This window comes from Mercurialis annua, linkage group LG2, assembly GCF_937616625.2.
Source record: "Mercurialis annua linkage group LG2, ddMerAnnu1.2, whole genome shotgun sequence".
Classification (NCBI taxonomy): domain Eukaryota; kingdom Viridiplantae; phylum Streptophyta; class Magnoliopsida; order Malpighiales; family Euphorbiaceae; genus Mercurialis; species Mercurialis annua.
In genome coordinates, this window is record NC_065571.1 from 10,298,318 (window position 1) to 10,315,397 (window position 17,080).

At 30.4% G+C, this 17,080-nt stretch overlaps 3 protein-coding genes across 3 annotated transcripts; all 3 read right to left on the reverse strand.

Annotated features, from left to right (window-relative positions):
- On the reverse strand, nt 1-3,149 carry LOC126668160 (exopolygalacturonase clone GBGA483-like). The gene is made up of 4 exons (XM_050361373.1): nt 2,892-3,149; nt 1,774-2,100; nt 1,207-1,257; nt 1-264 (listed from the first exon to the last, which is right to left on the reverse strand). The coding sequence occupies exons 1-4, from the start codon at nt 3,147-3,149 to the stop codon at nt 37-39; spliced, it is 864 nt and encodes a 287-aa protein (XP_050217330.1). The 3' UTR covers nt 1-36.
- A 6,738-nt stretch (nt 3,150-9,887) lies between these two features.
- Nucleotides 9,888-10,969, reverse strand: LOC126666654 (uncharacterized). The gene has a single exon (XM_050359489.1). It carries the CDS (start codon nt 10,960-10,962, stop codon nt 9,913-9,915), a length of 1,050 nt encoding a protein of 349 aa, XP_050215446.1. The 5' UTR covers nt 10,963-10,969; the 3' UTR covers nt 9,888-9,912.
- A 603-nt stretch (nt 10,970-11,572) lies between these two features.
- LOC126669484 (transcription factor ILR3) lies at nt 11,573-14,910 on the reverse strand. The gene is made up of 5 exons (XM_050362962.2): nt 14,619-14,910; nt 13,218-13,280; nt 12,419-12,496; nt 12,173-12,335; nt 11,573-12,058 (listed from the first exon to the last, which is right to left on the reverse strand). Exons 1-5 carry the CDS (start codon nt 14,729-14,731, stop codon nt 11,789-11,791), a joined length of 687 nt encoding a protein of 228 aa, XP_050218919.1. The 5' UTR covers nt 14,732-14,910; the 3' UTR covers nt 11,573-11,788.
- Nucleotides 14,911-17,080: the final 2,170 nt, after the last annotated feature.

Below are 17,080 nucleotides of genomic sequence, written 5' to 3' on the forward strand. Positions count from 1 at the left end.
TATTTTATTTTACATAAAAATATTCCTAATCCAAAATCAGAAGGTAGAATTTGTAACTACTAAACCTTTAATAACCCCTTTAAGATCCATGCGACTTTGTGTAGATACAGAACCGTTGGATTCAGAGTTATTCAGATTTACACCAATAATCTTTATATTGTCACAAGGAACACTTGAACTGCACAGCAATGTCACTGCATAATCTGTTTTGTAACTTCCAATCATGTTCATGAATAGGATGTTGCTCAGCTTTACTAGAGAGGGCTACATGTACGCAAATAAATAAATAAATCAAAAGCCGAAATACAAAATGAAAAAGAATATATTTTTTATTATAATATGTAATGCTGAATATATAATTTGATAAGTTTTCGTTTACCTTAGAGAGGTCGCAATTGTTTGCCGGACAATATTCTTGATCGATGATAACCGGGTTCGAGACATCGGACATGATGATGTCTTGAAAAGTAATGTTGGAAGCAGCGCTAGATTCTGATCCTGGCCATGTTTTCACTCGGACTCCATTTTGAGTACCATTGATTGTGCAGTTCTGAACTGTAATGCCCATCACATCGCCCTCGTCTTTGTATTTTCCGAGGCTTCCAATACTGCCGTATAATACAAAAAATCCATCAAGAAACCGAAAAACTCGAAAAAAGAACGATAAAAGACGGTCTATAATTGAGATTTTAGAAGTTTTCGTGCAACATAGGATATAAATTCTCAATTTCAGCACAAAATGCAGCTGTCTGACACATATAGTCAGGGGCGGAACCAGGGGAGGTCAGGAGGGTCACGCCAAAAAACATTAAAAATAAAAACAGATAAAAAGGTATTTTTCTTGTAGCGGCAGTTATAACCAATAACTTGCCTGCTTCCGCCCCTCCTAAACTGGAGTCCTAATTCCGCCTTGCATATACGAAAACAGAAACGATGAAATTATATGACTATAGAATTTATGCGCTACCTGATTCCATGGCCGGGGCCGCATGTAACATCAAAAATGGTGATGTTGATGTTTCCAGGTCCAATGGAGACACAATCATCCCCGACTCCAATATTCGATGAAATGATACTAATGTTGGTGGAACCACTGATATGGATTCCGTCGGTATTCGGACTATCCCCCGGAGCCGAAATCTTGATGCTTTGAACAGTAATGTGATTACTCTCGTCGAAAGTAATATGAAAGCTCTTACTGTTTACCATGGAAATGCCATTGATTGTGCCATAAGACACATTATTCAGCTTCAGCGACTGTCAATGTCATGCATCAGAATCCAAAATTTTCTTTGTTAGTAAAAGACTTAAATATCAAATTACTCCCTGAACTTCCACATATTGATAATTAACACCAAAACCAATCTTTTTAATCAATTAGCCCCCTATAGTTTTTTTTAAAATTGACATATCGCTCAACTTTTTATTTTTATATCAACGGGAGGTTACTATAGGTCCATAGGATAACCACTCAATTTATCATTGCCACATAAGTATTTATTAGTCTGAATTGTTACAATAACCTCCTATTGACATACAAATGAAAATTTAGTTATTAAAATGTAACAATGACGAAAACTCTGTCAAATACTCATAGTTCAATAAATGTAATTTTTTATCCTGTTTGGTCTGATTGGTAAAATTGAGAAGTTCAAGAATTGAATTGATAAAATAAAATAAAATTCTATGTTAATTGTCGATTGCGTGGAAATTTAGAGGCCAAATTGATAGAAAATTGGACTGACCAAATATATGTGAGAAACAAGAACTTACTGTAACCAATAATTTGCATGCTTTAGAATTCTCACAGCTAGGTTGCCTCCAAGCTTCTACTCCACCTTGGCCATCAAAATTTGTGACACCGGTTCCTCCGGTAATTACGAGTCCGTTCAAGTTCTTGAACTCTACCCAGTCGGAATCCGGGAAGGCCTTTACAGCAGATGGAGCTAGCAGAGTGCCTTCAATTTTGAACTTAGGAGACTGATCATTGTAGCAAGGGCCTAGAAATAAAATTGGACCTAGGAGAAATGTGCCTTTTGGTATGTAAAATGTGGAGTTTTCAGCATTGCCACAAGCAGCTTCCCATGTTGCTAAAAATGCCTGTTCAGAAGCACATTTCATTAGTTACATTCATTTATTCACTTAACTTAATTGCACCTAATTTTTTTTGGCAAAGCTTCATTGCACCTAATTAGAGTTCTACATTCAGTTCAAATTGATCGATACAAAATTTTGATTTTTTTAAATCAAACCTAACCGATTTTATAAAAAAATTTAAAAATGTAAAATTTAATCAAACTAGTCAATTTGTTTTGTTTTTTTGGTTCGATTTGCATTCAAACTAAACTGAATATTTTTTACCCTCAAAATTGAACCAAAAATTCAGGTCGGTTTTTAATCACTTCTACGCAGGGCGAAGCCATAAATATTTTATAAGGCGGTCCAAATTTTAATATCGATAATAAGGCATAAAACATATTATATAAATAAAAGTTAATATATATAAAAATAAAGTACATAATAAAAAATTTAAGAAACCAAAATTTTTATATTTCTAAAACCAAATCGAATTAGTCAAGTCATGCTTGGTTTGCATTCGGTTCAAACCAAACAAAACCAAATTTTTCATATTTTTAAAATCAAACCGAACAACAAAATAATTTTTTTTATTTCAAATCGAAATTTTTAAATTAGTACGGTGTTTGCACACTCATGTAACTAACCGTTGGATGAAAAAACTGTGCAATCCTTTTACGTTTGATGAGTTATAAATAGCAGAAATAACTAAAATATATAAAAACATTTGGTAATATTAAAACGTTTAAGTCTCCATGTACCCGAAGACAAAATGAAAAAAAATAAAGGATTAGAATAAAGGACATTAATAATACTTTGCTATTTTCTGTCTTTCCATCTGCTACGGCTCCATGTTGAGTGACATCAAAAACTCCATTATAAGGTGACACAGATGGTCCCGGAGATTCCACATCTGAGACTGGGCTATAAGCTGCTGCTTCCGGTGAATAAGCTGTTTCTTCAGGTGAATAAGCTGACGCAAAGCTCTCAAATGTTAATTCAACTCTTGCTTCTGCATTATATGCATGCAAAATTGCTAAAATTATTATGCAAAATGAACCAATTCCCTTCATTTTCTCTACTAATTGCATGCAAAAATAACTATATTTGTTTTGTGAAAAATGCTCAATTTTGATGGAAGATTACTTTGTGTTTGACATATTTATAATTCTAATGTTATAAAGAAAAAACTGCATTTTAATTAATATGTTCAAATTTTGGTCAAATATATTTAGAGCAATGTTTCAAGTGGAATTCATTAATTAAATTCTATTCATGTTGGAAGTTTTATATATATGTTGATTTAATTAAACATTTAGATATGTACTACGGAGTTTCATTAGAATTACTACCTTGAGTTTAACATACATTTATTAATTTAGTCAATTGTTATATCAAGTGTGTTCAATGTTAATATTGCTAATTACTCTAATTAATACCACTTTGCTAAATTAAACTTCATATGCATTGCATGGTTTCAAGTGTAATCTTAGCAGCTGTGTGCCATTTTTTTTTACTATTTTAATAATAAAACCAATCCAAATTTCTAAGAACATAAAAAATTTCAAACAAAACTGACTGGTTCGATTTGGTTTGAATATTTTTATATTTTTAGAAATTTGGTTTGATTTGATTTTGACAAAAATAAAAACTTAACTGCAATTTTGTGTTCAAATCCATAACAAACCAAAACATTAGTAATATTTTGTATAGAGTCCAATGGAACCAAACTGAATTTATCAATACATTTTGACTATTCAAGTTTGGTTCAATTTATGCACAGTTCTGATCTTAGCTATGCATGCGAAATTATTAAGGGTTAGTTTTCACCGCGAATCTAAAATTTTCCTTTCTCCTCGTAAGGAAGGGCTAGGGTGATCATAAAACCGAAACAGACTGAAAAATCAATGGTCAATTTAATACACAAAAGGTCAATTTGAAGAATTTTTTTTGAATTTTTTCAAATGAAAAAATGTCAATTTAATGTTTAAGGTACAATTGAAACGAAAAAAATGCAAAAATAGGATAAAATTAATCAGCATCTGAATAAAATTGAAAAAAGGCTGAAAAGTGGGGTATTTTTAAGAAATTAAGCCAAATGAAAATAACCAAACAAATATTTCACTGAGAAATACTCACTGAACGTTTAGATCAATTAAAAATGAAACAGTCTAACCTAATAGGAAATTTAGAGCAATGTTTAAAGTGGAATTAATTGACTAAATTGCATTATGTTGATTTAAGCGTTTTTGGGAGTTTCATTACAAATATTACTACTTCGAATTTTAGCATATATATATTTATTAATTTACTCAATAGCAAAATCAAGTGTGTCCAATGTTAATATTGCTAATAGTTCTTAACTTATACTCCCTCCGTCCATTCTTAGTTGTCGTTTTTGGCAAATATGTTTGTCCATCAATAGTTGTCATTTTAGGATTTCTATGTGATTTTTACAATAGTATTCCAAATTTGACCTTCTTATTAATTCACTTCATTAAATGATAGTTCAATTTTTAAAGTTAAATCATCCAATAGTGGATTATAACTCTATTTTTAAAACTAAATTTTTCAATTGTGGAGTTTATAAATATGGTTATATTAGTCTTTATGCTTATAATTTAAGACAAAAAAAGCACTTTCGTAATCTTAGCAATATAGCATAAAGCGACAACTAAAAATGGACAGAATGAGTAATAACACTTTGGTCAACTAAACATCTCACGCTATACCTCAAATGGTATAAGGGCGGGACAGTAAACTGTTAGGTTGTAGATTCGATTTCTCCCACAAACACTTTTCTCTCTAGTTATTAAAAAAAAAAAACATCTCACGGTTTCAAGTGGAATCTAGCCTATGCCTCCAAAAATTTATTGGTTGGTGCCATAAAAAAAATATTTTTTTTATAAATCTACTATTTTTTTTTAAAATTTATAAATATATCATAATTTGATTATTTCATTATAATTCTATTCAATTTTTCATTCATTTTAATTGGTCAAATTTTTAGTTGAATTTTTATATTAACTGTTTAGTTAGCAAACCTCATTTTAAAAGTAATAAAATTTAACTTTTATTAAATAAATCAGAAAGAAGAATAAAATCAAATTTAATTTTTTTTATTTTTCAATGGTTGAAAAAAAAAAACAAGTTTGAAGTTTAGAATGATTAGAAAAGGAAATCAGTACAAAAAGTTAACTATGGTGAAAAATTTGTTTAATTAATTGATTAAAATTTAGAAAAAATTATCAAATTTTCTGAATAATTTTAACGAGAAAACTAACTTTTAGGCACAATTACTCTATTCTAGTTTTGCAATTAAAATGAATACAAACAGACAAATATGTAACTAAAAAAACACCCACTTATGCTTCGATCAATTTGAAAAATAATGTATATTAATTTAAGATCTACTCATTTTTTAAATTCAAAACTTTAGATCTTTTATCAATTATAATTAATTTTTTTAATTTTTACAATTATATCCAGTTTAAAAGCTTTTTTAATAATTTTAACCAAAACTTTGAGATTTATTTTTAAAATCCAAATTTTTATATTTTTTTGTCAATCACGACCAAATTTTAATAAATTATATAACTTCTAAAAAGAGTAAATATAAATGTGACAAACATCGTTATAAGTTCTCCAAGTTGTAAAAGGGCTTCTCATCCTCTCCTTTCAGTCGAGCTCAATTTCATCGACCTCTCACTACGTTCGAGCAACTACGTATCTTTGCACGAGTAATAAACCGATGTATTTTCACGGGTCGCCCTCATTCCGTACATTACACTACTAGAAAACCGAGAATTACCGATAGAAATTTTTTGATTTAACGACGGATTTTAGCCTTTTACCAACGGAAAACTTAATCTACCGACGGATTTCAGCCTTTCCGTTGCTAAAATGCAGTTTTCTAGTAGTGTTAGTTCTTTCTCATTTTCATCTCGTTTTTTGTAGATTAGCATCTCGAGGTCCTTTGATGGCATAAAGAATGAGTCTAAATTGGTAAAAGGTTTGGATTTCAATAATATAATGGTTAAAAGGTTCGGTCATAGAATAATTAAAAAAATTTGGTCATAATTGCAAAAAGCGCTTTCAAATTGAATATAATTATAAAAATTAAAAGATTTGGTCATAATTGATAAAAGAAGACAAAGATTTGAATTTAAAAAATGGTTAGACCTTAATTTAATCATAAATTTTAAATTTAAATATTATGCATACAACAACTTAAATTTTGTATCCATTTTATCATAATGTAATTGTATTCGATACTACTCCCTCCATTCTGAAATAGTTGTCGCTTTAGCTATTTTCACACAAATTAAGAAATCAATAAATATGTCTAAAATTATAAATATTTTTAGTAAATTAGCCCTACTTGAAATTTGTTAACATTAATTAGTATGACTCTTTATTTGTATTTTTGTATTCTTTCAATGAATTAATGAGGGATATATGTGGAATAATAGCAATAAATGCTTTTTTGGTATTCTAAAGTGACAAATATTATGGAACAAAAAAATCTCCCTAAGGGCATCTCCAACAATAAATGATTTTTACACTAAAACCACAGTTGTTACAGTGTTTTATCTCCAACAACTAACTCTATTTTTCACTCTAAAAATATATTCTCAGCATATTCTTAAACAATAAAATTTTAAACATTTTACACGTACACCCATAAATTATTCAATACTTACAAAATACATTCATATATTTATTTATAATAAAATATATTATTAATTTTAATAATATATTTATTAAATATATTTTTATATGTATTTTTAATTATGTTTGCTAATATCAAAAATATTTATTAAATAATAAAAGACATTAAATATACTTTATTTATAGAGTTTGAATTAATTAATACAAATAAATTATTTAATGTTACATATTTAAATTTTCAATTAAATCGAACATTCTTAATTTATATTGTAACAAAAATTAACAAATATTTAATAATGAAATTTATAATAGATTAGAAAACCAAAAGCAAAATAGAGTTACTCTATTTTTTTTCTCCAACAGTACTCTATTTTAAAGTACACTGTAATAGAGTGACTCTATATATAGAGTAAAAAAATAAAGTATACTATAGTAAAGTTGGATATAGAGTATTGTTGGAGAAGATTTGCACACCAAATTGACAATTTGGTGTGCTGTTGGAGATGGCCTAAAGCGACAACTATTTCAGAATGGAGGAAGGAATTGATATTTAATATAGTGATTGAATATCAACTTATTCTATTCAAAAAGTACATTTACTCTATTTTTAGTAATTTGATATTACTGGACAAATATAAGAGTTGCAAATTTCAATTTTTTTTATAATTAAATACGTGCAAAATGATTTTCTAAAGTCAAAATTTTGATCATTTTTTAAATGTATTCCAACAAAATAATTTAAATATTATAGTACATTACTTCTATAAATTGCAATAATTATATTCAAGTTTTAGATTATACTTATTTAAAAAAATTATTTTTACATCATTATAATTTTATTTTTTAATTTATTAAAAATTATTTGATATAATTAGCTTCTTTCAGTTTAGAAAGTTTTGCACAGATTTCAAATGAGGATAAATGGTATTTGTTTCTGGTTTTTCCACTTATGAATTGGTGCTTATATTGTACACAAAAGGGATCTTTTTGCTGGTGGCTACTATTTAATTGTTTGGTGAGATATGTTTTGTCTTTGTTTGACTACATTAAGGATTTTAATTTTTGATGAGGTTATAATTAAAAATAAATATTGTAATTTTGGATGAAATATAAAACTAATGATGAAGATGTGAATAAGAAAGAACTACACATCATCATTATTTTTATATTTTCATCCAAATTACAATGATAAGCTATTATTTTATTTTGATGATGAAATTCAAATTTGGTGACTAAGCATAGTGAGGAAAATGTACAATTGGTCATAAAACAAGTGCAACTACGATAATTAATTTTATTATAAAATATTCAATTAGGCGATAAAAGTCTCTTTTTATATCCATAAAATATTCAATTAGACGATTGAAGTCTCTTTCTATATCTATAAAATCATTGTTTTTGTCGCTTGTTTTGTTAGGCAACACCCTTTTGGGCCATGGCTGCGAAAACATTTAGCCATGCAAGTTTTTGTTTGAGCGACTACATAGTTGGTTGATAAAAATAGAATTTGTAATTCGCATTATTAGTTTCCTCTAATATTTCATAATTCCTTAGCTCTATTTAATACTTCAAATATTTATAAAATTATCAAATTGAATGATACTAAACCTCCAATTCTTTAAGCCATTCCCAACATATTTTTGGTTGAATTTAACATTTTGTCTCACATGAAGTTTGTGATCTCATAACTGGCACCTAATATATACTGTACTTCTTAATGCTCACATGAAGAAAAGACCATGCAATTATTGATTAAACTAAAAAGACTGATTTCCATTTTATTAAAAATTGTCAATTAAACTACTCGCTCAGTATGAAGTTTAAAATGAAAATTTGTTGGAACAAATGCATGTAGCATGAAGAAGCTAAAAAAATAAAGAAAGTAAAAATGAGACTATTACTGAAAAATTTAGAGGGTTTGGTGAAAGGTTTAATTGTATTAGAAACTCCAAATTTTAACAGGGTTTTGTATTTTAACATGACTTTTTAGTTTTGACAATTTAAATCATGACCTAAATATTGTTGTAAAAATTTATTTTGTTTTGTCTTATTTTTAATTTGTCTTTTTGTGTTATTTCAGAATAATATAAATCTCACATGGAAAGTGTAGAGCTTTAATTATGAGTTTATACTGGTATATGCAATATAGACTCATAAGAGTGCTGAAGGGGAAGTAATAATGGGCTTGTAGTTTGGTATTCGGGATGAAAGTTGAATGGACTTGTCCAAGGTTCAACTAAATTTTTTGCAACCCGGTTTTAATTTTTGATTATTATTTAATTAACAAAAGCTTACCTGAAAAGCCTATTATTTTCATTAGTAGAAATTAATTTTGCTCGACACCTAAAATTTCGGAACAAATTTTGACTTGCCTTTTAATACACGTTTTATTTAAGCTTACGCTCTGATTTTCTGTTAAGCCACGTTTAAACTTTAAACACGATTTTTTTGTTAAGCACAATCTTTGATTTTATATATTTTAAACTTAAATGCTGGATTGATTGGATACGAAAATTATCAAATATTAAAACCGCTTCTTCTACTCCTGTTGTATATAACAGAAGAGCTGGTTGAATCCTGGAGTATACAGCGATATACTTTTAGAACAGTGACATTCATCACGCCTGTAGCTAAATACTTCGTTCAGTTTTACAAATTGGCTAACAAATATTTCATACAATTCAAGATACCATCAATTTCCGTTACACTTCATCCATGAAACACTTCATCCATGAAGCTGACGTGGTAGCAAATAGCCTCACTTATTGTATTTTTCTAGTCCCGTTAGTGGCTAGCTCCGAGACTCTCGTAGTCATTTTCTAATCTTAGATGAAACCATCTTCTGACAAAAAAAACTAACGTGGCAACCGAGTGTTACATGGATGAAGTGTTTCATTTATTTGCTACCACGTCAGTTTCAAATTATTCAAAATGATCGGAAACATTAATATAAAATAAAAATAAAAGTAAGGATATTAAAATAATACAAATTAAAACAATGGTACCATCATTTTGAAACAAGGTATAAATAATTGGTATCATTTTGGCTAATAAACCCATTTTTTTATTAAAATTAAAGAAAAAGTATGAGCAACTACATTCAATAAGACAATTAAAATCTACATAGTATTATAACACCATAAACAATAAAAATGAGAATTAAATTTACTTTTTTCCGGTTACATTAGACACCAAATCCTTCAAAAACTTAGCAGACTTTGTAATAGGAGAATTAATAGCCATCAAATTATACAAAACAGTCTCAACTTCACCAATTGATGGTCTAATCTTGAATTTTGAAACCACTTTCAATTCCCCTCCTTCCTCCTCAACAAGAATTGTCCACTTTTCACCACTTACAATCCCATCTCTCACACATTTAAAAACCACTCCTTTTCTCTTGCTCAAAATGCCTTGAACTTCCAATCCCAAAAATGAATAAATCACCTCAAATGACCCTATAAATCCATGCAGCTCACCAAAATCATTCTCCTCCCCATATCCCCATTTAGGGTTTAGTATCACTACTGGTTTTGGATACAAGTTTTCAGAAATAGTTTTAATGGATGAAATTTGTGAAATATCTGGTGCTAGAAACACTGCTACCTCAACAGAATCAAATGTTAATGATCTTCCATTACTGTTTATGACTGAAACAATATCAGCATGCTCGATATTACGCGACGAATGAGATCGAAATGACTCAATACCTGCGTTTTTCGAGTTTGAGTTCGGCCAAATGATTAGAATCTTTACGTTGGATCCCTTCCGTTTAACGGAGACGTTGTTGAAGAGATCGAAAGCAAGTTGCGAAAGGGATGCGGGCGAGTCGTCGATGATCGGGATTTCGACTTGGAATCTAGGTTGTTTAAGTTTCTTGAGCTTTCCGGCGAGTTTAGGGTTGTTGAGAGGCTTTTCTAGAGTTGTGGAGAGGCAGGTTTTGGCTTGAAGAATGGCTTCTTCTTTGGAGGAAGGTGGTGTAGAGGAAGATAAGGCAGAGGTGATGTGTAGAGAGGTGTAAGAAGTTTGATTATGAGTTTTAGGAAATGGTAGAAATGAGAAAAACTGAGGTTTTTGATGTTGCAGAAATGGAGAAGAAAAGTTTGGAGTTTCAAAGGTTTGTATATGGGATTTGAGAAGATTGGAAAAAGCCATGAAATTCTCGGTACTCAGCAAAACACTCACTCCACACAAGATAAGAGATATGAGGCTCATGAAGTGGCCATTTGTTCTTTTTTATATTCATATTTATTTTGATCCTGGTAAATAATTAAAACATTATTTTAAATATGAAAAAAAATGAGAACTATAAAATTTGATATGATTTTACCATTGATTAACTAAATTTCTCAAAGATCAAACTTCAAAACAACATTTTTTATTAATATATAAAAATAATCATTATCACACTATAATTAAATTAAATTTAATGATTTATTATTAAATTTTACTGACCAAAACCAAGACACCCTGATCATTGCATATAACCCCATGATAACAACTTTATACTGGCCCAGCCATTGTGGAGAAGATATGTACACACCCTTCACCACTTCACGTACCTATCATAAATTCATAATACAGCAACGTAATTATGCAGTTAAAATAACTGAAAAAGGAATAGTGTTTCATAAATACAGTTCAGCGTCTACGCAATTAAATAAAAGAAAAAGAGCATGACAATCTAGGGTTAGACTCTAAGGCACTGAAAGTGCACGAATTCTCCCAGCCTTTTTCTAAGCCAAACCTAATGAGCCTACCCTTAACATCATAACTCAAGGACGGACAGTGTCAATGGCTATATAACTCCTAACGGAAGCTCCGATAAAAACACACATTGCTAGATAGAACTTATTGAAATATACATGCGCACCAGTAATAAAACATAGAAATTCAGATCGGATATATGGTCAATCATCCACCAATCCACTCCGGACTCCAAAACTAATACAGATAAGAACAATGACAAAACAAATACTTCTTTTTTTGGTGCAAAATGCAAACCCGGAGCATTTGTAGGTTGCATTTTTCGGTTGTGCGCTTAAGCAACAGGAGGACGAAGCACGTGATCTTGAGAGGTATCCACGGCAGCAGGCGGCATAAACTGCCACATGGCTACTCCTGGATAACCAATGAAAGGCACCAACTTGTTTCCCGTTGCTTGGCCTTGAGCAGCAGCGAATGCTGCAGGCATTGCAGGAGGAGGAGGCATAAAACTCGGTTGTGCATTCACAACCTTCAGCTGCTGCTCTAACTTCTCCTTCTCCACCTTCAGCCTCTGCTTCTCATCTCGAAGCTCATTCTTTTCAGTCTAAACAAGGCAAAATAGCAGTTTAATAATATAGACACCAGTAACCAATCAGAACTCTACGCTGAACATCAGAAAAGTTCAAGACACAAAGAAAACAGATGAAAACAAATTCACCTTCAATTCTTTAATCTTCTCCTGAAGACTAGAATTTGAGTCCTTCAGCTTCTGAGCTTCACCTCGTAACTGAGTCACCATTCGGACAGCATCAATTAGAACTGCTGCCTTATCTGTTTTAGGGGGCCTTCCAGGCTCTAAGATAGAGCCCAATTCCAAAAACCTAGCAATCACAAAGATTACAAAAAATATGTGCCTCAAAAGAAAGAACAAGAGAAAAAACAAGGGGAAAGAATAAGGAAGTACTTGTCATTTAATCTATCCCTCCGCAGCTTTTCCCTACATGCTTTGGAGCTAGAAGCACTACATGATTCAGATCTGCCCCTGCAGTAGGAAGTACGACCTTAAATGAGAGACAGTGATAGGAAAACATTCCTCTGCTATAATTAATATGAGACGCAGTTCAAAAATATACATATATAAGATAGATAAATAAAAAGCATAAGTTTGTATTTAGCTTCTATCAAATAGGAGAGTAGTTGGTGGAAATGGATGAGAAGTGAATTAAGAAATAATCAGGTTATCTAACTCTCGACATTCCAAAAAAGTATTAATTGGGAAATCATGTTCATGGCTCTAGTCTACTGAAAAGCATAGTACTTCAGCTAATGCAATAAAGTCAACTGTAATCTTACGAGTACTGCAAAGCAAATTCAAAGATTATTTGCAAAAGATTTAATGAATAGATATTCTACATTTACAGGTCCATTATTTGTAGACTCAAAAGTAAGACAGTGACTGGATAGCATGACTGCAACTTGCAGTGATTGAAAACAGAAGGGAATTTAAAGATTTTATTGGTTTCAGAAAGCTATTTAAGCATCTGATACAACATCCCACTGTTGTCATGTCACAATAAAAGGAATAAGAAAAAAAGGTAGGCCCGATTCTCATTTCTAGTTTCTAGCACTTTCAAATGAACTATATACAAAGCGAATAAATCTCAATAGTCTCACAAAAAACTAGTGACCACAATTTACAACCAAAAAAGAGAACTAAGTTTCTTTACTGACTAATATAACATAGTAATCTGAAACGAGCATACCTCTTCTTGGAGCTGGAATCCTTATGGGTGTCAACATCCCCAAACGATCCATCAATTTCCGCACTAGGAAGACATTTTCAAAAATAAATATTTGATTAGGCTGTGAAAATAGCACCAATAAAAAAGCAAGATAATAACATATTACAAAAGAAATGCAAATCTGATGTCACATGAATGCAAACATGATCACAGAACACAAACCATCAAGCATACACAAAATCAACCCTTTATATCAATCTTCAAAAAAGCAGAAATCGATAATAAGGCCTTGGACAGGTGTTACTCACCCTCATATTTTGTTGAAGTTAATATCATACAAATTAATCGATAGTAAATCCACAAACCTTATAACCTGGCACTGATTGGGAGTGAAAAGTACGTTCGATGAAACTACTATTACTGCTACATGGTACTGTAATGGAACTCAAATAGAATCACTCTCCCACTCAGAGAAGACAAGAATCAAGAAACGAAATCATCTCTACTGCAAAACCACATTATACCTATCAAACCTATCAGATATCAAACTCATACCATAAGCACACTTTCATGACTTAATCACCTAGACTGTACACAAAAAACCAATAAAACTCCCAAATAGATGAATGCCTACAATTACCAATAAAAATAAATACTCCCTCCGGTCATAATATTCGTCGCAGTTGAGAATTTTTTTTGGTTCATAATTTTTGTCACATTAGAGTTTTAAGAAAGCATTAATTGCTATTTTTCCAAATTTATCCCTAGTAATAAATAACTTAGTAAGGTTAAAAGGTCAAGTCAAACATAAAAATAGTAGTTATTAATATGGACAATTTAGTAAAAGTATCTACAAATTAAGACATTTATTACTCTCTTAATTTATGTGAAAATGGCCAAATGCGACAAATATTATGGACTGGCGGGAGTAATTGATAGTATTGACCCATGAGGGCAAAAAAAAAACCCTTCTCCTGTTCTCCAGTTACTAAAGTCCAATTCTTTTGTTATAAATTTTCAGCTAATTCTATACAATTCAACACCTTAAACAGTATAGGAAGAAAAACACCAACAAGCTATGACCGATAATTAGCTAATAAAAACAATGAAATCGAAAAAAAAAAGTAAATAAAAAATCTTTATAGTGTGAATTCTATAAATCAAAAGCAAATAACCAGCCAAGATTACTAAACTAAAATACCTATGATACCAATACAAGATGTCAAATTGCAATAAGATAGATTCAGTAATAAATTACACCTACCCATACACTAATAAGCACAATTAACTAATAAAAAAATCACAAACTGAGAAAAAATTCCCAAAAAAATTCCCTCAAATTTTTTTCCCACAAATATACCCTTGAAATGATAAATAGACACAAAAAGGAGACCTTGAATTAAAATTAGAATTTCAATTTACCTGACATTAGAAGAACCATTTAGGGTTTGCACAGGCCAAGAGAAGCCAGGAACAGGTATATCATCGATCAGCCCATATTCCATCAGCCAATTCGTGTTTTCCGGTGACACCATTTTTCCTAATTTCGCCGGAAAATTACGTTCCGAATCGCCGGCTGAACCGGTTGTGGCGTGTTTGGCTGATAAGAAAAGAAAAGAAAATGGGGGAATTAGTAATAGTTTTTATTCTTTTTTAACGGTATTTTCGTTTATAGAGCGTTGCTATAATTTTGTGTCGGGTTAAAATTGAGAGAGAGAGGGGGGCGGGCGTGTTTGGTGCAGGTGGTCAGTGTGAAGTTTCGTCATCGTGCGCACTTAGATTTCTTTATGGGCTCTTTAAGCCCAACTCATATTACATAATGGGCTTTTATAAAAATGGGAACATTAGGTATTTGAGAAAACCACAAAAATATTACTATTTAAATAAGAGTTTACAAAAATACACACCAAATCAAAAATTTACATTCATGACAAAATAAGGAAAAACTTTACATTTTCTACCCAACCACTAAATAAGAGACACGTGGCACATTCAAAACCAAGAAAAAAAGTCAAAACGTGTTAAAAATAGTCAAAAACGCGTCAGAAACGCGTCTGACGTGCGTCTGCCACGCGTCTGACACGCGCGTCAGTCACGCGTCAGCGCGTGTCAGCATGTAAAAAAAATAAAAAAATGTATCATCTATGTGTCTGATATGTATCTGCTATGTATCTGAAATGTGTCACTGATTCATTTTCTCATATTTTTAAAAACAAAAACAAATAAATATATGTGTGTATATATATACACACATATTATTTTATGTACTATATATATGTGTATCTGAGGTGCATGTATAATATATTTTAAATTCAAAAATATATGTATCACATGCTTTAAAAATGCATAAATTACGTTACAAAAAATTTATATATAATATATTATGTATTAAAAAAATATATATCTATCATATATAAAGTATATATATGAATTGTTTTTAATATGTATTTAAAAAATGTGTCTTCCTATTAAATATTTGATGTTTGCTCCGTCCTTTTATTTTTCCATGTTGCACGAGGTTTTGCTTTTTAGCTCAATTTATTGTTTATATTTATAATGTATTTACGATGTATCGACTATGTATTTACAGTGTATTGCAAGATAAATGACAAATCGGTAATATATTAAAATTTTATTATTAATTTTTCACCTCTATATTTTTGATGTATCGATGGTGTATTTATGATGTATCAATGATATATCGGTTATTTTAAAATTTATTTTGTTAAAATAATTCAAAAAAATTAAACATGTATCATCTATGTATTTGCTATGTATCGAAACTGTATCACCTATGTATTACTAATACACACATGTATCGATCATTTTGAAATTTATTTTGTTGAAAATAATCCTTCTAAATTGGAGATAGATTATAAAAATTGTAATCAATGGTGTATCTACGAAATTCATTTTGTTGAAAAGATAATAAAAAAAACATGTATCTACAATGTATTAATGGAATATTTTATGATGCGTCGACGATTTATACACAATGTATTAGTGGTGTATATATGATGTATCGTTGATGTATCCAATACGTATATACATGATATAATGTCTTCATTAAATTTATCACCTGTTGAAATTAATTTTACACATACGAAGTTATATTAAAAATGTAAATATTTGTAATTTTCTAGTTTACATAAAAAAATCAAAATTCAAAAATAATTCAGATACATCTCAGAAACAAGTCATATACATCTTGATAATATTTCAGATATATCTAAAAAACAACACAGATACATCTCCGAACCAGCTCAGCCACATCCTTTTATTTACATTCTTTGAAATAAAAGGATAAACCCAAGGGATTGAATGTTCATCAAATAAACCCAAAAGAGCATGAAAACCATTGTCATTTCCAATCTCACAAATTCACAAAACACAGTCCCCTAATATCATACAAAACCAACAAAATTGATCATATTAGTAGAAAGAACCATAGTTCTGAAACTACCCAAATAAAATCTAGTTGCAAATTATGTTGCAGTAACAAATGTCAAAGCAGTGATTAGACTAAGCATTACCATTCTTCATGTCAAAACTTTAAGCCACCCAGATCCCGATAATCATCAAAATTAACCAAACAAACATATGCATATTAAGGCCATAAAATTAAACCAAAAAGCAAATAGCAGAATCATCACAACAAAGATACCCATCTCTACGGTCTTGTTCCTCAGCTTCTTTATTAGCAACTTGGACAGATTTAAACCACAAATTTAATTCAATTACTTTCATCCAAGATCAAAGCTTTTCAACAAAAACTAAGTTTTCCTTTCGGCTTTTTTTAACTGTAATTGTGTGCACAAAAACTATAGAAAGAGCAGATGGTGGGATTTTTGGTGGCTTGTCTCGGGGACTCAGACTCATTTTTG

What these genes read in the sequence shown, in the direction of transcription:
- LOC126668160 (XM_050361373.1), bottom strand. Translation starts at nt 3,149, where the DNA reads ATGAAGGGAATTGGTTCATTTTGCATAATAATTTTAGCAATTTTGCAT. An exon ending in CATGCAAATTATTGGTTACA is followed by an intron (nt 1,258 to 1,773) that starts GTAAGTTCTTGT and finishes TGACATTGACAG; the next exon opens with TCGCTGAAGCTGAATAATGT. An exon ending in CAATCAATGGCATTTCCATG is followed by an intron (nt 265 to 1,206) that starts GTAAACAGTAAG and finishes GCGTACATGTAG; the next exon opens with CCCTCTCTAGTAAAGCTGAG.
- LOC126666654 (XM_050359489.1), bottom strand. Translation starts at nt 10,962, where the DNA reads ATGAGCCTCATATCTCTTATCTTGTGTGGAGTGAGTGTTTTGCTGAGT.
- LOC126669484 (XM_050362962.2), bottom strand. Translation starts at nt 14,731, where the DNA reads ATGGTGTCACCGGAAAACACGAATTGGCTGATGGAATATGGGCTGATC. An exon ending in AATGGTTCTTCTAATGTCAG is followed by an intron (nt 13,281 to 14,618) that starts GTAAATTGAAAT and finishes ATGTCTTCCTAG; the next exon opens with TGCGGAAATTGATGGATCGT. An exon ending in AGAAGATTAAAGAATTGAAG is followed by an intron (nt 12,059 to 12,172) that starts GTGAATTTGTTT and finishes TGCCTTGTTTAG; the next exon opens with ACTGAAAAGAATGAGCTTCG.